We start from the raw sequence: 21451 nt of genomic DNA on the forward strand, positions 1-21451 counted from the left end.
GGCCCACAGTGAATGCTCACCCTTTGGGGCTGTCTTGGGCACCACTGGCCTCACCCTGCTGGGCGGGGGGCGGGGGGGGGGGCGGTGCGCCCAGAGCCGGGGCTGCTGAGCCTCCTTCCCTTTGAATCTTCACCTGTGCAGTTGCCACCCTTCCCCTGGGAGAGGTGGGAACCATCCAAGACTCCCCTCTGGCCCTAACCAGCGTGGCCGCCAGAGGGCGAAAGAAAGCAGAATGTGGACCTTGTGGGCCAGGGGCGCCCTCTGCTGGGACGGAGCCAGCAATGGGGAAGGGAGCCTGGGGCACTTGGAATCGCCTCCCTGTGCTGCCGGGCTACGCACAACAGCTCCGCGTCTTCTGCTCTTCTGCTTAGAACTGCTGGCCTTCCTCCCTCTCCACCTGCCCTTCACAGGGTCGGGCTTCTGGGCCCAGCGGCCGTCTCCAGTGCCTGCACTCAGGCAGCTGGAGGGCAGAGGGCGGTGGCTCCTCGCCTTGGCCGTGGCTGCCTTGGCCTCCACCAGCACAAGACTGGCACTGGCATGCCTAGGTTTCCTTTGTCAGGGGAGCCCCTCTCCCCTGGCAGCTCCTCGACTTGGTCGTGGAAGCACCAGGGCCCTGGCAGAGTCGGACAGGCGCCCCCTGGGGCTGGGCTGTCTTAGGTTCTACCCTGGCTGGGATATCCAGCCGGCTGGCCTGGCTTCGGTCCCAGGACCTGGAATGTCTGTGAGAAGGACTTTGGGTGAAAGCTATAGGATTGGTGCTTTGTTCCAAGAGTGAAAGCCGTTGATTTCAGATGACTATGACCTTGGCAAGTCACTTTTCCCCTCCAGGCTTGAGGTGTCCCCTTCGCTCATTAAAATAATCATTTATAGAGCCCCTCTTATGGGCCAGGTTTAGGCATTAGGGGTACAGCAGTGAATAAAAGTAGCCAAAAAATCCCTGACCTGGTGCAGCTGACATTCTAGGAGGGAGATAGACAAAAATAAATAAATAAATACTAGAGAGTGGTAGAGCAAAATGAGGAAGGAGACATCAAGTATGGTCTGCGAACGGGGCGCCTGGGTGGCTCAGTCGATTTGAGCGTCCTTCAGCTCAGGGCACGATCTCGCAGTTTGTGGGTTTGAGCCCCGCAGCGGCTCTGTGCTGACAACTCAGAGCCTGGAGCCTGCAGCCTGCTTTGGATTCTGTATCTCCCTCTCTTTCTGCCCCTCCCCCGCTCACGCTCTGTCTCTCTCCCTTAAAAATAAACAAGCATTAAAAAAAAAAAAAAAAGGTATGGTCTGAGAAGTTCACATTTGACCAAAGGCTCAGAGGTGAGGGGGCAAGCTGTGAGGATATCTGAAAGAAGCCCATTTCAGACTAGGGGAACAGCATGTGCAAAGGCCCTGAGGCAGGAGCAGGACTGGCAGGTTTAAAAGACAGCAAGGAAGCCAGCGTGCCTGGAGCAGACTGCGCAAGAAGGAGCCAGAGCCTGGAGATGATAGAGCCAAAGTCAGAGCCAGAGCAAGGACGGCCTTGGAGGTCCTTCTGGCTTTTACTCTGGAACCGGGAGCCCCCAGAGGGTTTGAGGCCAACAAATGACATGGTCGGGGGCGCCTGGGTGGCTTAGTCAGTTGAGCGTCCAACTCTTGATTTCAGCTCAGATCATGATCTTGAAGTTTGTGGGTTCGAGCCCTGCGTCAGGCTCCGTGCTGACAATGTGGCGCCTGCTTGGGATTCTATCTCTCTGCCTCTCTCTCACAAAATAAATAAACTTAAAAAAAAAAAAATCTTCTTTAAAAAAAAAAAAAAGAACGAAACGACACAGTCTAACTTATTTTAACATGATCACCTTGGCTACTGTACTGAGAATAAACTGTAGGTGGGCCCAGGGAGCCAGGAACCCATTGCAATACAACGATGCATCAGCCCGGGGTGTTCGCTAGCAGTGGGGTGGTAATAAGGCAGAACCAACAGAATTTCTAAGGCAGGATAGGAGGTTGCAGATACGGACACCCAGAGCCTCCCTGTGCTGCCTAGCCATGGTCAAGCCCACTGTGCTCTTGAGCCCTTGGGCCGCACCTCCTTCAAGCTGTTTGTAGAAGTTCCCAAGACAGCAGAAAACTTGCACGCTCTGAGGACTGCGGAACGTCCATCTACAGAGAGAAATTTGATGATGAGAATGTATTCCTGACATCTCTCCCATGGCAAATGCTGGGCCCAGCACAACTGGTCCCCAGGTTTTCATCCCCAGCTGGGATGGTAAGCAGGTGGTCCTTGGCAGGGTGAAAGAGGGCACAGATGTCGTGGAAGCCATGGAGCGCCTCGGGTCCAGGCATGGCAAGACCAGCAACATCATCACTGCAGGGCGTGGACAGCGTTGACAGGCTGGTCTGTGCTTTGTCTCCGGAGGGCACCCCTCCCGCCCCCAGCTGCTGGCACCACTCTGTGCCTTCGTGCTCTCACGACACGTCTTCGGGGCCGTGTTGGCGCAAGGGCTAAGTTTAGGATAATGAAATTAAAACTAAATGACAAGAAAGAGAAAGAGGAATTGAGGATGATGTCGAAGCGTTGGGCCTGAATTTCTGGAGGAATGGACCTGTCATCAATTCAAATGGAGAAGACTGTGGGTGGGGCTGGTTTCGGGGTGCCGGTCAGGATTCCGGTGCAGACATCACGTGGTTGTCGGCTTGTACGAGCCTGGGATTCAGGGTTCAGGTCTGGGCTGCAGATGGAAGCTTGGAATCCTGTCCTGACCCAGAAGTCCTGGCCCCAAACCACACACACACACACACACACACACACACACACACACACACACGCCCTCCCCCCCTCCCCCACTGGTTACCTGGGGAGCTTGTTAAATGCAGATTACTGACTCATCCCACTCCCTCTGCACGTCCTCCGCCCCCCCCCCCCCAACACACACACACACCAGGTAGGCTGTGGGTGAGGCGTGACTTTCTGAACGAAACCACCCCGGGTGATTCCTGATTCCGAGGAGCTGACCGCTCTGGGAACTCCCGCTAAATCAACACACCGTAAAATCGATGGCGATGAGGGACGTCTGCGGGGCTCAGTCGGTTAAGCGTCTGACGTCAGCTCAGGTGGTTGGTGATCTCACCGGCTTGTGGATTTGAGCCTGGTGTCGGACTCCCCGCTGGCAGCGTTGAGCCTGCTTGGGATTTTCTCTCTCCCTTTCTCTGCCCCTCCTGCCCCTGGCTCAAAAATAAATAAAGAAGCTTAAAAAAAAAAGTTGACTTTGGTGATTTTTGACAAATGTAAACAGTCCGGTCACCACCACGACAATGAAGATGTGGAATATGTACATTTCCCTCCAAATTCCCCTACCGTCAGTACCCTCCTCCCAACTCCAGCCCCTGAAACCATAGATCTGTTTTCTGTCCCTGTGGTTGTGCCTTTTCCCAACCGTCGTGTGGGTGGAATCATATAGTATGTGGCCTCTTGTGTCTGCTTTTAACCAGTATAAGTGTTTTATTTGGAAGTTTCATACAAAACTGAGCATGAACACCTTCCCTAATATGTTACATTATGGTTTCTTTCTTTCTTTTTCAGTGTTCATTTCTTTTTGAGAGAGAGAGGGTGCAAGCTGGGCAGGAGCAGAGAGAGAGAAAGAGAGAGCCGTGGATCCGAAGCAGGTTCCTCACTGTCAGTGCAGAGCCCAACTTGGGGCTTGAACCCACGAACCATGAGATCGTGACCTAAGCTGAGCCCACGAACTATGAGATCGTGACCTGAGCGGGAAGGAGGGCCGGTGGGCAGGAACCGTGTCTGCTATAACTCCCTCAGAGGTGGACTGCTTTTCATCTGCTCTACCCCACCCCGCAAGGTTGGTACAATTGTTTGCAAATCAAGAGACAAAGGGCTTTCCTATGAGTAAATGGCAGTTAGCTTTGGGGCATTGGCTGTTTGCCAACTGTTTTGCCTGTTCAGGGAGATTTCTGTCTCCTTGCTGGTTTTTCAGCTGAATTGTAGGCACTGGGGAAGAGCCCTCCCTGAAGGCGGCAGTCTCTGCAAACCTCAGTGTGCTCCTGCTGGCCTTGACATAGGCCCCTGGGGCTGTGTGTGTGTGTGTGTGTGTGTGTGTGTGTGTGTAGGAGAGAAAGCTGGTTTGAGTTATGTCTGCACTTTCTAACCTGTGACCTTGGGCAAATGTAATGAGCTTTCTCTGGCCTCAGTTTTCAGCTCTGTAAAATGGGGTTAGCATTCATGCCAAGCTCACTGGATGTTGCGAGGCTTTGCTGAGCTCATGCAGGTGAGCACCGTCCCTGGCACAGTGGGAAGGGTGCACTGACGGTTGCTGGCTTCACGGCAGCCCTCCAGACAGTGACAAAGTGGATCCAGATGGGCTAAGGAGGTCTGCCTGAGTCAGAAGAGAGTGGGGGGTGGTCTCTGGAAACAGATCATCTAACTTTCACTTTCACCTTTGCCACTTGAGCCGGGTCCCTTCTCCTCGCTTAAAACCCTGCAGTTTTGGGGCGCCTGGGTGGCTCAGTCGGTTGGGTGGCCGACTTCGGCTCAGGTCATGATCTCATGGTCCGTGAGTTCGAGACCCGCGTCGGGCTCTGTGCTGACAGTTCAGAGCCTGGAGCCTGCTTCATATTCTGTGTCTCCCTCTCTCTGACCCTCCCCTGTTCATGCTCTGTCTCTCCCTGTCTCAAAAATAAATAAACTTTAAAAAAAAAAATTTTTTTTTTTTTTAAACCCTGCAGTTTCCTCCTCTGTAAAGTGAAGAGGCATGACTAGATTTGCCTTCCAAGTCTGAGGGTCCGGAAAGTGGTTCTCAAACTCTGGAGTACACCTGAATCACCCACAGAATTTGTTAAAACGCAGGTTGCTGAGCCCCATCCCGAGACTGTCTGGTTCCCTAGGTCCAGGGTGGGGTCCAAGGTTTGTATCTCTACCAAGTTCCGCAGTGATGCTGATGCTGTTGGCATGGAGACTTTGAGAACCGCTGGTTTGGACAGCTGCAGAATCAATACTCTCAGTGAGACTGGAGGCCATCCAACCTCCGAGGGGCAGGGCCAGTGAGGGTCTTGGCCAAAGGGTCTAAGAGGAGCAAGCCTTGATAAGGCCGGGGAGAATTTTCTCTCCCAGCTCCACCCAAAACTTGAAAGGAAAAGCCAGGCCCACTCTGGAGCACAGGTTCCTTCTCCCCAGGGCAGGGCTGTGGCAGTTGCATCAGGGCCCTGGAGGAGATGCTCCTGGATGGAAAGAACTGGTAATCAGGCCCTTGGGCAAAGGAGAGGCTGGAGCCTAAGCCCGGGGTGGTGGGGGTGGGGGACACTCAGGGGTCTCCCTCCGCTGTGAGCTGCTGGCAGGGTGAGGGCCCAATGCCGGGGCTGATGGCTGGCGCCCCCAACTGTGGTTGTTTCTAACTAACAAAAGAAGCTCACATTCGTTGTTGACATTGGGAAAAATAGAACAAGGAAAATAAAATCGTCGTATTAACATTTTGAGATAGTGTCTACTGGTTTAAAACAAAAAAAAAGATGTTTTAAGTAGCCCCACCCCCAACATGGGCCTTGGACTCATGACCCCGAGATCAAGAGTCGCATGCTCTACTGACTGAGTCAGCCAGGTGCCCCTACAAAATTTTTAATCTCTTATTTCTTAAAGCTGAATGGTGGCTCCTTTAGTGTTTATTTGATCATACATTTTTATTTTTATTAAAAAAAATTTTTTTTAATGTTTATTCATTTTTGGGAGAGACAGAGAGACAGAGCGTGAGTGGGGAAGAACCACAGAGAGGGAGGGAGGCACAGAATCCGAAGCAGGCGCTGTCAGCGCAGAGCCCAACGTGGGGCTTGAACTCACAAACCACGAGCTCATGACCTGAGCCGAAGTTGGACACTTAACTGACCCACCCAGGCGCCCCCTATTTTTAACTCTTTGAGGAACCTCCATACTGTTTTCCAGAGTGACTGCACCGCTTTGCATTCCCACCAACAGCGCAAAAGAGATTCTCTTTCTCTGCATCCTCGCCAACACCTGTTGTCGCCAAGGTTATTAATTTTAGCCATTCTGACTGTGTGAGGTGGTTTCTCAGCGTGGTTTTGATTTGTATTTCCCTGATGATGAGGGATGCTGAGCATTTTTTCATGTATCTGTTAGCCATCTGGATGGATGTCTTCTTTTGAAAAGTGTCTATTCATGTCTTTTGCCCATTTCTTCACTGGATTATTTGTTTTCTGGGTTAATTTACTTTTGAGAGAGAGTGTGGGTGGGGGAGGGCCGGAGGGGGGCAGAAGATCCAAAGCAGGCTCTGTGCTGAGAACAGCGTGCCCCATGAGAGATCACCTGAGCCAAAGTCAGGTGCTCAACCTACTGAGGAACCCAGGCACCTCTGGGTATTGCCCTTAAAAAAAAAAAAGTGGTCAGGGGCACCTAGGTGGCTCAGTCAGTTAAGCGACTGGCTCAGGTCATGGTCTCGTGGTTTGTGAGTTAGAGCTCCGGGTTGGGTGCAGTGCAGAGCCTGCTTGGGATTCTCTCTCTCCTTCTTTTCTCTCTGCCCCTCCCCTGCTCCTGCTCTCTCAATAAATAAATAAATAAACTTAAAAAACAATTAAAAATAAAAGTGGTCAATGCTGGCCAGGCTCAAAGTGGTTTGCACTCAGAAAACATGGTCCAGGGCACCTGGGTAGTTCAGTGGGTTAAGTGTCAGGCTTCCGCTTGAGTCATGATCTTGAGGCTCGAACCCCACGTCGGGCTCTGTGCTGACAGCTCAGAGCCTGGAGCCTGTTTCTGATTCTGTGTCTTCCTCTCTCTCTCTGCCCTTCCCCCGTTCATGCTCTGTCTCTCAAAAATGAATAAACATTAAAACAAAATATGCTCCTTTTCTTCTCCATCCCACATCTTCCACACACTATAGTGGTTCCTGTGCCCTTCTTCAGTCTCCCTTCCGCCACCCCTCCCTTCCCAATCTTCTGAGAAGCGTTTCCTCCTCCTTCCTGTCACCCAGTGCTGCGTGTGTGTGCGTGTGTGTGTGTGTGCGCACGCGTGGTGACCTCTCAATTCTGTCCATTCTCAGATTTTCCATCACAAAAGCCCCAAAGAACTGCACTGGCTATGAAGGGCCCTCTTCAGAGGGTGAAGAGCAGACAAAATCACATGGGCAAAATCCTTCAGTGGGTGGAGAGAGGAAAGTTTCAACCAGGGTATCTGGTCAAGTCCAAGAGGTTGGCTGTGCGCTCCTTGAAGACTAGGTAGGGTGTGTTGGTCTAGCACCCCTTGAACTGGGCTTAGCACATAGCAGGGACTTAATATTGGTTCAGCGAATGTGGGAGCAGTGAGAAATGATCAACAATTCCGTGCTGGGGGTAGCAAGAGACATTTTACTGAGATCTTTGATCTAGGCCTGGCAGTAAGAAGTTTACCTTGGGCAGCAAGAAGGACATCACTTCCTCTGAAGGGAGGAACTAAAAGATGGTGGGGAGGCGGGGCGGGGACTTAAAATGAGTGCAGATAGGTAGGGAGAAGGTAGAGGAAATTCTTGATGGCTTTATTTTTCTCTATGAGAAAGGAGAGTTGGGAATAGGAGACGGGAGAGGCAAAGGTGTGGAAAAGCCACTTGGAGAGAGAAGGGATCTAGAGACAGATGGAACAATTTTGGGCGGTGATGAGGGCTCAGCTGAAGGTGGAGGCCATGGTGTGTGGGTTTCATCCTTGCAGAACCTCAGGTGGTTGAATGATAACAGGAGACCCGTTACTTATTCAATAGGGAGAAGATGAACGGACGTGGAGGGCTCCCTAACACCGGGGAATGAATATGGTGGGCATTAGCCAATGCGAAGAAAATGAAAGCGAAGCCAGAAAAGCAAGTACTGTGTGGAGAGCGGGAAGCTGGAATTTCAGATTTCACGTGTACCAGTTGTGTGACCCTGAGGGGGCATGGCTGAGGTTCAAGGGAAAGTCAGGGACATGAGGACGTCAAGCGACCGAGGCCAGATTGGCCTGAGGATGTTAAAGTCTCCCAGAATCCAGGGCGGCGCGGTGAGCCACGTGACAGCCCCCCCTTGATTGCTCCACAGTGAAGCATAGTTGAGAAGATGGCGGCCCAGCGAGAACCTCATCGAAGTAGGTCTGTACACACAGCAGCGCCCAGTGTGCAGGAGGGCGGTGAGGAGCGAGGGGGACGCGGCCCGTTCCTCCAGTCTGGACAAGGATAGAGGAGGAGCTGTGGGAAGGGGCGAGATATCAGAGTCTGGGTGGTGTGCGCCACCAGCGGACTACTGAAGGGGCTGGATGTCAGAAGCTGCGCGTCGCTCCGGCCGATTACTCGTTCTGTGTCCCCAGTCGGAGCCCAGTTTCCCAACACGTATCAAAGGGCCCGGGGTAGAGTTTTAACGCTCCTTCCAGTTAGGGGACTCGAGGGGGACCGCGACGGGGTAAAAATGGCGGAGGGCCAGCCGGGCCTTGAACGGCGGGGCAAGCCCCGGCAAAGCCCTCTAGTGGCGTCGCGCGTCTCCACGGCGACGGGACGCGTGGCCCAGACGGGGGCGGAGCTTCTTGTGGGGCGGGGCATCTCTGTGACGCCAGGGGCTGGGTCTAAATGGCGAAACCCGAGAGGCTCCTGGGGGGGTTTGAACTGGCCAATGGGCGAGCTGCCGACCGGGTGTCGGAAAAGGAGGCGGAAGCGGGGAGGAGTCGCCGCGGGAGCCGCACTGCATCCGCCGCGGCGTCTCCATGGCACGGCCCTGGCCTCCGACTTCAACGACTTCATAAGGAGGCGTTTCTGGGCGCAGCCGTGCCGCTCCTGGTGAGAGGCCGCCGGCAGGCGGGACCCCGGGCGCTTCGGGGCGCCCCGCCGCCGCCGCCGGGCTGGGTCCGGGAGGGAGGGATGGCCCCCGCCGCTCCCCCTCCCCCCCGGCCGCCCCTGCCTCCAGCCCTCCGGCGCGCTCGTCCCGCTCCCGTCAGAATGTGGCCCCCGCCCCGCCCCCCGGCGCGGGCCCTCTCCTCCTCCGGCTAACGGGCGGGCCGGCCGCCTCCCACCTGACCTGGCCTCCGGCGGGACTCTACTCCCACCTCTGCCGCCCTCCGGCGGGGCCTCGCCCTTCTCTCTATGGGCAGAAACTGGTCCCCTCCTGCACGCTGGTGGGTGGTCGTCGTCTCTTCCCCGCCGTCGCCGTCGGAGGCAGGCCCCGCGCCCCTTGCCCGCCGGTGGGCGTCGCCCCTGCCGCCTCTCCCTCCCTGCGGGCCTCGGCTCGGCAGTTATTTGTCCGCGCCTCGTAGGCAGTGCTGTTTCCCCGGGGCCGTCTCCCTGCCGCCCAACCCCGCGGGAGCGGGATCACCAGCCCAGGGGGCCTCCCCGGGGGTCCCATCCCGCTCCCTGCACCACCCGGCGTCCGACCCGCTCTAACTCGGATACTAAGTCCTGGCGGCCGCTGGCTGTTGCGCCCGGGAGGATTTTCCCTTCGCCGTCGGGGGTACCCACTTGTGGCCGAACGCCCCTTTCTCCTGCAGCTGCCGCCCCATCGCCTTCAAATACTATTGGTCCTCTCCGGGTTTCTATTCTGCCGGGAACGCCCCCTTCTCCTAGGAGACCCTTGCCCTGGCCCCGCCCGGAATATCCCTCCAGCTCCCTTCTCGGATTCCGGCCCTTTGGGGCCCACTTGGGGACCTGGCGGTTCTCGCCCTCCACGCGCGCCAGCCAGCACCTCAGGTTTTCCCTTTGACGGCCACCCACCACTCCTGGGTGGGGCCTGGGCGTGGTGGTCCTTGTCCTCGAAGTTCCGCCCCTCGCCCGTCCCCAGGGAGGGGAGCTTCCTCCGCGCCCCCTACCCACCTACCGGCCGTCCATCCACTGCCCCGCAAGTCGCTCAGCCTCTCCTATCTCCCCCTCCCCCCCCCCCCCCCCACTTTGGCAGGACAGTTGCTGTGCGACTTGGACAGTAGAGGAGCGCCTCCCAAGTTTTCATCCAACTGCCACCCCCAAGGCTTCCACCCTCCTCCCCTCAGAGAGGACGTTTGATGCCGGGCCCCTGAGATTGTTATTGACAAGCCCCTCTGGGTCCCCCTGAGCAGAGCCTGCTGACCCAATTGCCCACCTTTGCGGCTTTGATGCCTAGCCATGTCTGCCTCATCCTCAGGCGGCTCCCCCAGGTACTGCGGAAGGGCAGGGAAAGGTGGTCAGGGGCCCTCAGACCAGGCTCACCGGGGGCTTCTCTTTCCAGCTTCCCTGTTCTGTGTATTGAAAGTCTGCTCCAAGACATTGAGAAATCATTTTGAAAGGGAAGGAGGAAAAAAGTGCAGGCAGGCCATCCCAGTTCTGGCTCCCTCTTGCCCTCCCTCCCCAGGTGCCCCAGTTCCCAGGAGCAAACAGGGTCACCATTGTTGGAGTAGGAGGCATGCAGGTCCTTTTTGAAAGAGGGCTGCATGTAAATAACAATGATGTCGGAGGTGGATTTGGCAGTTAGCAAGGTATCGATGCAATCCAGGTGATTGTATGGCAAGCCTGATGAGGGAGAGAGATTTCCCAAATCTGTTGGCTTTTAAGTGAGGAGGGGGAAAAAAAACCTGTCTACTTAGATTTGGTATTCCTTGCCCACATGACTAGTAGGGCGCAATAAATAAATTTTTTTTCTTTTTCATCAAAGCGTAATAGATGTACAGCAAGATGCATGCTACAGTGCCCCAGAATTTTTATGTTGCATCTTTAGGTTACATTATTTTCCCAGAAGTATTGATGGGGAGGGTGAAGCCATATTTTGGGGCTGTCAGGAGGTAGTGGGATGGATCAAATGAATTTTCCAAATCCCTTTCCGTCATGGCATTCTTGACTCAGACGCTCTGCTGCAAAATATTGGACATTAAACTTTTTTTATATTTGCAAATCTGGTGATGGGGTTGTTTATGTGTAAGCATGATGAATTGCACATATTATTAAAAAAAAAACCTCTCTAAAACAAAAATAACCCTGCTTTTCAAGACGTTAAAAGGTAGAAAGTGGGATATTTGGGAAAATAGTAACTTTTCTTCATCTTACTTGAATGTTTGTTAATTTTATGAAATTTGAGTCACAGTGACTTTGTTCCTGGGCCTGCTGGGTTTTTGTTTTTGTCTTTTTTTTAGAGAGAAAGCTCTCAAGCAGGGTAGAGGGGTATAGGGAGAGAGAGAAAAAGAGAGAAAGAATCTTAAGCAGGCTGCACGTTCAGCTCGGAGCCCGATGCGGGGCTCAATCCCAGGACCCTGGGATCTTGACCTGAACTGGGATCAAGAGTCGGCTGGTGAGCTGAGCCGTCCACACACTCCCCTGCTTCTTTTTATGTCTGTCATTCACTGAGCATTTTTCCAGGGCTGCCTCTGCTCCAGGCACAGTCCCTGAGCACTTTCATCCTTGGCCAAGTTAGTACCTTGCCCGTGGCTCCCGTGCCGCCTGCTTTTTGCCACCCGACAGACAGGATGACAGCTGGGCGTTTCAGCGAAAGGTCACAATATGTGCGATGCAATGGCAGGTTACAGGGTCAGCCCTGTGAATGCCCATCACCCCCTGTTTCCATCCCGCTGCCAGGCACACCAGGCGTGCTCGGTGCTCGTGTAAAGGGAGCCGAGTGATTCCAGACCGGTTCTCCTAGTCATAAGCTTGTGTGTAATTTCGGGAGATCTAAGGACTAGAAGAGCCGTATTTTTCCGCTTACAATCTGGTTCTTGTGCCTGGGTGCAGGTTTCCATCGTGTGGGAAGAACGGAGTAACAAGTCTCACGCAGAAAAAGGTCTTGCGGACACCCTGTGTTGCGCCCAGTGTGACTGTGACGGTAGGTGACACGCACACGGAGCAGCCCTCGGGTCCGCGGCCCCACCGCCAATGCTTTTGCACACCTTTTCCAGGACCTGCCTTTCCCTGCTGGCACCACTGTGGCCCCTCGCTCTGCTGGGTGCTTTCATGCCTGTCCTGCTGATTGACTGGGATGGTTTTTTTTCTTTTGCCTGTGGTCCAGCTGCTGGGTGTGAGGAGGTTGTCTTAACCTAATCCTTCCCAGTTCCAGAAGGCTTGAGAAAACTTCCAAAAAGAAAAAAAAAAAAAAAAAAGAAGAAGAAGTAGAAGAAAAGAAAAAAGTCAAAGAATGGGGAAGGGATAGTTGCTGGAGGGGTGGCGGGGGGGGTGGTGGCGGCAAGGGGTGTGCAGCTGGGGGTTCTGCCCTGCTTATATTCAGAATCTATGCAACCTTCTCATCTCAGCATTTCCTATCGCTTTCTGTGGTCGTCCTCTCTCACCTGCCTGCTGCCTGATTTGTTTTGTGCTCTAACCGTTCTGTGAGTCTCCTGCGCTAATCTGCCCGCCCAGATTACCGCGCAGAAGGATTCTCCTGCCCTCTCCCACTGTGCTACGCTGAGTCTGAAGAAAAGCTGTGCATTCCAGCAGGCTTGGACGGAGATTCAGCGCTGAGGACCCTGGGGCTGGGTTCGGGTTCTTCTGCGGAACGTGCGGGTCTGGCAGACCCCTCTCTTGAGTGGACGTAGATCTTCCCGGTGGTCTTCAGCTGGGATCTCTGCAGCAGCCTGCGGGAACAGCACCGCTGCCTTCGTTCCTGCCCGCATGCCAGTAATTGGTAGCTGTCCTGCTCGCTTGCTGGCTAGGCTTTCAGTGGCCCCCAGAGGCTCTGAGCTCTGGTTTTTATGCCCGTTTACTCATCCACAGATCAACCTTTTTTGTGTTGTCCTCCCCCGCCTGCCAGAAGCGAACCATGAAGGACCGCTCTTCAACTCCCCCCTTACATGTTCACGTGGATGAGAACACTCCTGTCCACGTCCACATAAAAAAACTCCCGAAACCATCAGCAACCAGCAGCCAGGTAGGAGCCTGCCGGCCGGGCGAGGTTAAGGCTGTGGAGCAGGGGGCCGCCTCCCAACCCGGCCACCTCGCGCCTCAAACTCCAAAGGTTTCCGAGACAGGTGCGCTTGCTTTCAGAGGTCAGCTGCCTGCTTAGAAGGTAGGCGGCCCTTGATCCAGAAACGGCAGCAGCAGCCTTAGTCAGAAGAGGCTCCCCTGCAGAGTTGGAAGTGGGTGCCACCAGAGTGACACCATGGCCGGCCGTGTGGGGAAGTGACCCTGGGTTTGTCCCTTTCCACAGAAATCTCATAAGCGCGGAATGAAAGGGGACACCGTGAATGTGCGGCGGAGTGTCCGGGTGAAAACCAAGGTACCTTGGATGCCCCCTGGAAAATCATCCGCCCGGCATGTGGGATGCAAGTGGGAGGTAGGCTCATTCTCGTTCAGGCTTTCCTTCTCGGACTGGTCAGGGTCTAGCAGGCCTCAAACTCGGTATGATTCAGGGTCGGCGGTAGCTCTTAGGCATGTCCAGTAGGTCCAGTAGGTCCTGCTAAACCCCGAAGGCACATGATGTTCTTGGGTCCTCACAAGACTGCAGTGTGGTAGGTCTTGCTCTCCCAATGTACAGATGAGGAAAGCAAGGTTCCGAGAGGTGAAGTCCCAGAGAAAGCAGCAGCAGAGCCTGAGTTGGGGCTCAGGGCTCTCTCATATTAAAGGGTGCACCCTTGGCCTCTCTCGTTTGTACGTGTGGAGCCACGTCTTTTCCCGTGTAACCGGGACAGTATCTGAAGCGTAACTTAAACGTGTACCAGAAATGTGCCTATCTAAGAGAGCACCGCCTCTTTCCAGGCAGTCCCCACGAGAGATTATGCGTGTATTCCACAGTTGTCCCCCAGACCGCTTCTGGAACTGGTTAATCATTGCCTTCCGTATGAGTTGTGAAGGTGCCAAGAGAATTACTGTCCTCTTTTTAGCCGCGCCTCAACATGTTTTGCGTGTCCGTCTATCCATCCATCCACGCAGTGATCCTTGCGGCATAACATTTATCGAGACTTGGGCCAGACACTGCCGGGCACTGGGGTGACAGCCGCAGACTGGCAGGTGCACCCTCCTTAGGCTTACATTCTAGTCAATTGCAACGAGAAACGTCAGTGACGAGACAAGACCTTTTGGCTGCATTTTAGACAAAGGTCTCATTATAGGGGCAGGTAAAAAGGACCTGAGGCTGCTTCCAGATGATGCCTGCCATTTTGAAACAGTCTTTTGCTGGTAGTTTGTTACTTCTTTTTGTTTTTGGTAGTTTATTACTTTTAAAAGTAGAAATAAAAAGTGAAAGTAATTACTCTGAAGTCCTACTTCATGGGTTTGACTCCCTGATTTATCAGTTTTCCCTAAGAGATAAAGGGAGAATGGGATATTCTAGGGAATAAATGAGAAGTGTTCTAAATGAGAAGTGTTCTAACCAGTGTGTGTGTGTGTGTGTGTGTGTGTGTGTATTTACATAAGAAAGATTGGAATTAGGGGCGCCTGGGTGGCCCAGTTGGTTAAGCGTCCTGCTCTTGGCTTCTGGAGCCCCACACTTTGGGCTTTGTACTGACAGCACAGAGGCTGCTGTGTCTCTCCCTCCCTCCCCCTCCCGCCACTAGCACCTGCACACGCTCTCTCTCAAAAATAAATAAACATTAAAAAAATTAGATAAGGGGCGCCTGGGTGGCTCAGTCGGTTGAGCGTCCGACTTCAGCTCAGGTCATGATCTCGCGGTCTGGTCTGTGGTTTCGAGCCCCGCATCGGGCTCTGTGCTGACAGTTCAGAGCCCGGAGCCTGCTTCAGATTCTGTGTCTCCCTCTCTGCCTCTGCCCCTCCCCCTCTTGCACTCTGTCTCTCTCAAAAATAAAAAAATAAACATTAAAAAAAAAATTTTTTTAATTAAATAAATACATGAATACACTTAAAAAAATTTTAATGCCTTTTAAACAAGAGGGAAAGAAAGCTTGGAATTAAAACGCTGTCTTCCATTTTTTACTACACGTACCTGACTAATCAGTTAGATGTAAATGAAAAACAACTATGTTTTAAAACACAAGCTGTCATTTTTATTGAATGGAATATACTGTAATTGAAAAGCTTACTGAGGGGCGCCTGGGTGGCGCAGTCGGTTAAGCGTCCGACTTCGGCCAGGTCACGATCTCGCGGTCCGTGAGTTCGAGCCCCGTGTCAGGCTCTGGGCTGATGGCTCGGAGCCTGGAGCCTGTTTCCGATTCTGTGTCTCCCTCTCTCTCTGCCCCTCCCCTGTTCATGCTCTGTCTCTCTCTGTCCCAAAAATAAATAAAAAACGTTGAAAAAAAAAAATTAAAAAAAAAAAAAAAAAGAAAAGCTTACTGATATCTCATGTTGGCAAGGGTAGAAGAAGTCAGCAAACTTTTTTATACTGTTTTGAGAGGATTGGTGAAATCATTTAACAGTTCTGGGGCACGTATGTAAACATTGATGCTAGGTTTTATTTTTAAAAAATATTTTTTGGGGCGCCTGGGTGGCTCAGTCGGTTAAGCGTCCGACTTCAGCTCAGGTCACGATCTCACGGTCCGTGAGTTCGAGCCCCGCGTCGGGCTCTGGGCTGATGGCCCGGAGCCTGGAGCCTGCTTCCGATTCTGTGTCTCCCTCTCTCTCTGCTCCTCCCCCGTTCATGCTCTGTCTCTCTCTGTCTCAAAAATAAATAAATGTTAAAAAAAAAAATTTTTTTTTAAATTAAAAAAAATATTTTTTTAAGATTTTTGTTATTTTTAAGTAATCTCTGCACTTAGTGTGAGGTTTGAACTCACGAACCCAAGATCAAGAGTTGTACAGTCCACTGACTAAGCCAGCCAGGCACCACAGGGATCCTGTAGTTTTATACCTAGGAATTGATATTATAGGGATTTTTTTGTTTTTTGGGTTTTTTTTAAGTTTATTTTGGGAGAGAGGGAGAGAGAGCACGCAGGGGAGGGGCAGAGAGAGAGAGAATCCCAAGCAGGCTCCCTGCTGTCAGCATGGAGCCCGATGCAGGGCTCGATCTCGTGAACCTCAAGATCATGACCAGAGCCGAAATCAAGAGTTGGACGCTTAACCACTTAACCGACTGAGCTGGGGTACATGAGTACAGATATCATGTATAAAGATGTTTGTAAGAGAAATTTTGGAAGCAACCTAAATGTCTATCAGGAGGGTATTGGTTAAATTGTGATATATCCATGCAGTGGAATACCATACAACTGTTACAGTGATGGACGTAGATATTCATACATGATCATGAAGCACGGAGCTGCACAGCGGGTAGAGTTTGGCCCTATTTGTCCAAACAAGGGCATCTGTGGGTCACCTGGCTGGCTCAGTAGGCAGAGCATGTGACTTTTTTTTTTTTTTAATGTTTATTTTTGAGAGAGAGGGAGACCGTGCGCGTGGGAGAGGGGCAGAGAGAGAGGGAGACACAGAATCAGAAGTGGGTTGCAGGCTCCGAGCCATCAGCACAGAGCCCGACGTGGAACTCGAAGTCACACGCTGGGAGATCATGACCTGAGCCACAGTCGGGTGCTTAACCGACTGAGCCACCCAGGTGCCCCTCATTATTTACTTATTTATTTTTGTTAGGTTTATTTTGACAGAGGGAGAGTGACGGGGGGAGGGGCAGAGAGAGAGGGAGAGACAGAATACCTGCTGTCAGTATGGAGCCCGATTCAGGGCTTGATCTAATGAACCTCAAGATCATGACCTGAGCCTAGATCAAGTGTCAGACACTTAACCTACTGAACCACCCAGACGCCTCAGAGCATGTGACTCTTGATCTTGGAGTCTTGAGTTCGAGCCCCATGTTGGGCGTAGAGCTTACCTGAAAAAGAAGAAAAAAACAGGATGTCTGTATCCATGTGTACATACATGTGTTTGTATATGTATAACATTTTCTCGAAAGATAAATAAAAAGTAGCAAGCAGTGACTACCTCTGGGGTTGGGGGGCCCTTAAAGGTTTAAAAATAAACCTTAAAGGTTTATTTTTTATCGTCTGCTTGAATTTCATTATAACAAGCATACTATGTTTTATAATTAAAAATGCTTTTTTAAAAAACAGAAAACTTAGTAGTTTTTGAAGTCTACATTAAAGATCTGCCACTCTGGAAACTGGCTTCCCTACTGACCTAGGTTGCTAGGACCTATGGTCCCCCCTGGAAAGTTCAATGCCTACTTTCAGTTCTGGGGCCCCAGAATCCTAGAAATGGAGGAGCTCAGAGAGGTGACTTCTGTCTCAGATAGCAGCTGTATTTCATGATGTCCCCTTGAGCCAGTGCCCTTCTCCTTCCCAGTGGGACTCTGTGTTTCTGGGAAGACCCAGCCTGACCTTTCCCATTATGGGCAAGCGAGAAAGGAAATGTGGGGTGAGCTGGACGTGGACCCCAGAAGCTGCTGTGTACATGTGGGGGGTTCTTGTTTGATTTTTTAAAAAATGTTTATGTATTTTGAGAGAGAGAGAGAGAGAGAGAGTGAGCGTGGGAGAGGGGCAGAGGGAGATTGGAGAGACAGAATCCCAAGCAGGCTCCACGCCGTCAGCAGAGTCTGATGTGGAGCTCTATCTCACCAACGGTGAGATCGTGAGCTGAGCCAAAATGAAGAGTCGGTCGCTTAACCAACTGAGCCACCCAGGTGCCCCCTTGTTCGATTTTTTTTTTTTTTAATTTTTTTTTCAACATTTATTTATTTTTGGGACAGAGAGAGACAGAGCATGAACGGGGGAGGGGCAGAGAGAGAGGGAGACACAGAATCGGAAACAGGCTCCAGGCTCTGAGCCATCAGCCCAGAGCCTGACGCGGGGCTCGAACTCACGTACTGCGAGATCGTGACCTGGCTGAAGTCGGACGCCCAACCGACTGCGCCACCCAGGCGCCCCTCGATTTTTTTAAAACCCCTTCTGGTATATAAGATTGATTGCCTTTGGGAGAAAGGAGGTGTGGGTTTTTTTCTCTACCCTATTTTTATTATTTTTAAAACATTTTTTGAATGTTTATTTAGTTTTGAGAGAGCGACAGAATATGAGTTGGGGAGGGGCAGAGAGAGAGGGAGACACAGAATTCGAAGCAAGCTCCAGGCTCTGAGCTGCCTGCACAGAGCTCAAGGTGGGGCTCGAGCCCACAAACTGTGAGATCGTGACCTGAGCCGAAGTCGGACGATCAACCGACTGAGCCGCCGAGGCACCCTTCTACCCTATTTTTAAAAGTGATCTGTTTTTGTTATGGAAAGTTGAAAATTCAGAAAAATAAACCATCACCTGTCACTTTACTACTTTAATGTGACTGCTATTAAGTTTTAAAAGCTTTTTCTTAAAAAGTGCAGGAAAGTACACACATCAGAAGTATACTGCTTGACTGATGAATTTTTACAAACTGACTGTATCTGTGTAACTAACTACCACACCACTTAAGAAACCACATCATCATGAGCTTCCCCAGAAGCTCCCCTCTGGTCCTAATGCTGTCATTACCACCCCTGTGGGGAACCACCCTCCTGAAACTGCTAATATTTTGGTTACACTTACTGTCACACTTTTTCCTATGCATACTTTTGGGTTTTAAAATACCATTGTTATCATACTATATATTGTCCTATTACTCTCCTTTTATTTTTTATTTTATTTTTAAAAACTTTTTTAACATTTATTCACTTTTGAGAGAGAGAGACAGACAGACAGAGCACAGTGGGGGAGGGGCAGAGGAAGAGGGAGACACAGAATCTGAAGCAGGCTCCAGGCGCTGAGCTGTCAGCACAGAGCCCGACATGGGGCTCAAACTCACAGACCATGAGATCATGACCTGAGCCAAAGTCTAATGCCCAACTGACTGAGCCACCCGGGCTCCCCGTATTACCCTCCTTTTAAATATTGCCAACTTTTTTTTCTTAAAAAAGCAATGTGCAGTCACTGTTGAAAAATTAGAAAATCCAAACCAGCACAAGAAAGAAAGTTAAAAAAAACACCTGTAATCCCAACACCCAACACTCTGAGAAGAGCTCTGGAATTTTTTTTTTTTTTTTTTTTGAGGGAGAGAGCAAATGCAAGCACAGCAGGGGAGGGGTAGAGAGAGGGGGCAGAGGATCCAAAGCCGAAGCTGGTTCTGTGCTAACAGCAGGGAGCCCAATGCGTGGCTGATACAGGGCTTGAACTCATGGACCCAGCGGTCATGACCTGAGCCAAAGTCAGACACTTAACTGACTTAACCACACAGGTGCCTGACTGCCTTGGAACTTCTAGGTGGAAGCCTTCCTGATCTTTTCTTACGAAGAGACTCCTTGTTTTGATTTTTGTAACAATGGGATTACTTAACGTATTCTTTTTGAACACACTTTGATTGTATTTATATTACTTAACGTATTCTTTTTGAACACACTTTGATTGTATTTATATTGTATCTTGCTTTTTTTTTTTTTTTTTTAAAGACAGTATTCCATTGTGGGTATATTTGTACCATGATGTATTTAACCAATACTATCTTGTCATACATTTATCTTTATCCTTGCCTTGATATTAACTATTGATTCACATTCTTAAACATTCTTGATAAGTCCCTAGAAATAGAATTTCTGGGACAAAGGGCACATGCATTTTTTTTTTTTTTTTTAACGTTTATTTATTTTTGAGACAGAGAGAGACAGAGCATTAACGGGGGAGGGTCAGAGAGAGAGAGGGAGACACAGAATCCGAAACAGGCTCCAGGTTCTGAGCCATCAGCCCAGAGCCCGACGTGGGGCTCAAACCCACGAACCGCGAGATCATGACCCGAGCCGAAGTCGGATGCTTAACCGACTGAGCCACCCAGGCGCCCCCACATGCATTTTTAAAATTGTACCCTGAAAGTCCTACTTGTCTGGTATTAGAGTCATACTCTTATTTTATTTTTTTCATTTTTAAACATTTATTTTATTTTTGAGAGAGAGTGAGAGAGAGAGCATGTGCTTGAGGGAGGGGCGGACCAAGAGAGGGAGAGAAAGAATCCTAAGCAGGTTCTGTGCTCATGTGGAGCTCAATCTCATGAACCGTGAGATCACGACCTGAGCCAAAATCATGACGCTTAACCAACTAAGCACCCAGGCGCCCTGAGTTATACTCAGTATTGAATACTTTTATTCCTGATATCTGGCACTTGAGCTTAAAAGGAGCACAGAACTGAACAAATAATAAGAAATAGCAAGTACTTAATGCACCAGAACAAACCTGGAGACTGAGTCAAGTTGAACATATCAAAACCCATGGAAACCCTGGCTCCCAGATTATAATATCTTTCTTCCTGGAATCTTACAAGCAAAGAGTCATACAGCTTGACAATCTTTTCAGGGGGGCACTTGCATTTTGTTTAAAAAACATGTTTTTATGCTGATGTATTTAAATATTTCCAGACATCATACCATTCTACCCCTCAAGTATTCAGTATGTGTTTCTAATAATTTTTTTTTTTTTTTTTTTTTTTTTTTTTGCGTAACCAAAATAACAATGATTAGTCCTAAAAACTTTATTTCTTCTTATCATCTATCTGGTCCACATCACATTTACCCACTCGTCCCTAAAGTACCTTTTATAGCAGATGTGGGGTACCTGCAACTGTCCACTGTCATGCATTCATATTCATTTAAAAGGCTTTTGACATACTTCACTTCTGCCTTTGGTATGTGAAAACATCTATCGCCCCAAACTTTTGCCATCTTTGGGTATTGTGACTATTTTTGTCAGTTTGTTCTATCCTTTATTTTAAACTTGACATTGTAACACAGGCTTATTTCTTGGTAGAAAATCTTCAGAAACATCACGTAAACAGGGGTAGGTAATGTTCCATCGAGAAGGCGCGGTGTGCTCTCCGTCCTGAGGTCCCTGTGGTCGGCCCTCGGCATTTTAGCCCTTCCTGCCTCCCCTGGACAAGCAGGTGGCTCTGGAGCTGATGGCTGTGGCTTTGCCTTATGAGTTCACGTGTCTCTCCCTCCTCTGCATCAGAATCCACCTCATTGCCTGGAGATGACGCCACCATCTTCAGAAAAGCTGGTCTCGGTGATGCGGTTAAGTGACCTCTCTACAGAAGATGACGACTCGGGTCACTGTAAAATGAACCGTTATGATAAGAAGATTGACAGTCTAATGAACGCAGTCGGTTGTCTCAAGTCTGAGGTGAGGGAGGTAGGGGGTAAAATAGCTATTGGCCTGAGGGTGTGAAGGACAGCGGGTCCTGGTGACCGCTTCCTTCAGGCTGCCTGCCCCCTGCCCGCAGGCCTCCTGCCCTTCCCAGCAGGCTGCCCCAGGGCATTAGATGCCTCTGGGGAGGTAGCCGGGGCAACCTGGGACCCCTCTCCATCAAGCGCTTAGCCCAGGCCTGGCCCTGACCCTCCTGGTGCTCTGTACGGAAGCCCTGGTTTGATCTGGCCCAACAGTAAATGAGGCCGGTGGTGTTATTGTCCCCGTTTCGGAGACGAAGTGACTGGGACGCTGGGACCTCTGTTTCCCAGTTGACACAAAAGTTTTAAAAAAGAACAAAGCCCCAAAGAGGTGAAGGAAGTTTGTCCTCAGTTGGTGGGCCATGCCCTTAATTGGAAACGACCTGGAAGTCCCTGGCCCCCAACCGGGAGGGTGGCGGCGCTGGCGTGAAGTTCGGGTCTTGAGTGCTAATGTGGCCTGTGTCTTTAA

At 50.9% G+C, this 21451-nt stretch overlaps 1 protein-coding gene across 13 annotated transcripts in view; it reads left to right on the plus strand.

Annotated features, from left to right (window-relative positions):
- Positions 1-7996: 7996 nt before the first annotated feature.
- Positions 7997-21451, plus strand: part of ODF2 (outer dense fiber of sperm tails 2) — a 35705-nt gene continuing 22250 nt past the window's right edge. Inside the window, exons 1-6 of one of the 13 annotated variants that reach the window (XM_042963267.1) lie at positions 8688-8756; positions 9865-10099; positions 11661-11751; positions 12673-12789; positions 13069-13194; positions 20768-20938. In XM_042963267.1, the coding sequence (XP_042819201.1) occupies positions 10068-10099; positions 11661-11751; positions 12673-12789; positions 13069-13194; positions 20768-20938 (537 nt within the window). In that variant the 5' untranslated portion in view covers positions 8688-8756; positions 9865-10067. Of the gene's footprint in view, positions 8079-8577; positions 8757-8952; positions 9092-9568; positions 9660-9864; positions 10100-11660; positions 11752-12635; positions 12790-13068; positions 13195-20767; positions 20939-21451 lie in introns of those variants that run through there. The other 12 variants (XM_042963269.1, XM_042963268.1, XM_042963271.1 and 9 more) reach the window with 12 other exon arrangements.

Source organism: Panthera tigris, chromosome D4 (assembly GCF_018350195.1).
Source record: "Panthera tigris isolate Pti1 chromosome D4, P.tigris_Pti1_mat1.1, whole genome shotgun sequence".
Classification (NCBI taxonomy): domain Eukaryota; kingdom Metazoa; phylum Chordata; class Mammalia; order Carnivora; family Felidae; genus Panthera; species Panthera tigris.